General features: G+C 70.4%; 1 protein-coding gene across 1 annotated transcript; it reads left to right on the plus strand.

Moving 5' to 3' along the window:
• Positions 975–1,446, plus strand: ATXN7L2 (ataxin 7 like 2; the record flags this gene model as incomplete). The annotated part of the gene is given in 3 exon segments (XM_021376945.1): positions 975–1,040; positions 1,123–1,227; positions 1,296–1,446. Coding segments are annotated over 3 exon segments (322 nt in total), but the record flags the coding sequence as incomplete, so codon positions are not given.

Below are 1,480 nucleotides of genomic sequence, written 5' to 3' on the forward strand. Positions count from 1 at the left end.
CGGGCGGAGGTGCCGTCCCGACGCTGCCCCGTCCCGCGGCCACCGGGAGCGGCGTGTCCGGTACGGCGCGGCCGGGGGACCGGGAATCCCGCGTGGTGTCGCTGGGGGCAACGGGCGCCGATGTGACACGGCTGGACAGCGCCGGGCACCCGGTACGGCACCGCTGCAAGGGACTGGGAGCCCAGTATGGCACGGCTGCGTGCAACCGGGCACCCGGCGTGGCGTGGATGGACAGCGCCGGGCGCCCCGTATGGCATCGCTGCAAGAGACTGGGAGCCCAGCATGGCACGGCCGCACACCACTGGGTGCCCAGTATGGGACAGCTGGACAGGACTGAGCGCCCAGTGTGGCACAACGGGACACGGCTTGGTGCCCAGTATGGCACAGCTGGATGGCACTGGGTGCCCAGTATGGCACAGCCGGACAGGACCAGGTGCCCAGTATGGCACAGCCGGATGGCACTGGGTGCCCAGTATGGCACAGGGTAGGACACCAGCCTCCACGCAGCGCATCCCATTGCAGGCAGTGGGGGACATGGTGCCCAGCTGGCACGGCTGGGGGGTCCATGGGTGACCCGGCCCCAGGATGGGCCGACCCCACATCCCCGCTCAGCCCCACACGTGGCAGTGGGTCCCTGCTGGTGGCTTCGGGTTCTCGGTGCTCTCCGCACATCGCGGTGCCCGCTCCCTGCCACCCGCTGTCCCCGGCTGTCACGGGGTCCGGCCGAGTGCCGCACACCGAGCAGCGGTGGCACCCCAGGGTGCACCCTGATTCTGGAGCCAGGCGCTGGATCCGTCCTCGGCTCTGATTTTAACCCTTGTCATTGTCCTGGGAGCACTGCATGGCGCGTGGCAGCTGGGGGACGCGGTGACCGCAGCCAGAGCTGGGGAGCGGCGAGCGCCCGGTGCCGCACGCGCGGAGCTGAGGCCGGCACAGCTCAGGACAGCGATGATGGGAGATTCTGTTCCCAGCAGGGTTGGAGCCGGAGGAGAGCAGCAAGGGGAGCAAGAAACTGGACGCCATGACGCTGATCAAGGAAGGTAAGCTCCCCGTTTTGGGGAGAAAAGCCTCCGCTTTGGGGCTGCGCGCGGCTCCGGCGCCTGACCCGCCACCTCCCCACAGACATGTCCATCTTCGGCCACTGCCCGGCGCACGACGACTTCTACCTGGTGGTGTGCAACCACTGCAGCCAGGTGGTGAAGCCGCAGGCCTTCCAGAAGCACTGCGGTGAGCCGGGGGGCCGGGGGGGGGCTGCGAGCCGGGCGGGGGGCTGACGGCGGGCTGTTCCCCGGCAGAACGGCGTCACGGCCCCCTCAGCAAGCTGTACGCCAAGTGCCACGCCGTCAACGGGCAGCCGGCGGGCAAGGCGCTGCGGGACAAGGCACCGGGCGCCCGCAGCCGGGCACAGCCGCTGCCGGAGAAGGCGCAGAAGGACAACAACCTCTGGTGAGCGGCCGGGGGTCGGGGTGCACCCCCCCCC

The sequence above is a fragment of the Numida meleagris genome, chromosome 25, assembly GCF_002078875.1.
Source record: "Numida meleagris isolate 19003 breed g44 Domestic line chromosome 25, NumMel1.0, whole genome shotgun sequence".
Taxonomy (NCBI): Eukaryota; Metazoa; Chordata; class Aves; order Galliformes; family Numididae; genus Numida; species Numida meleagris.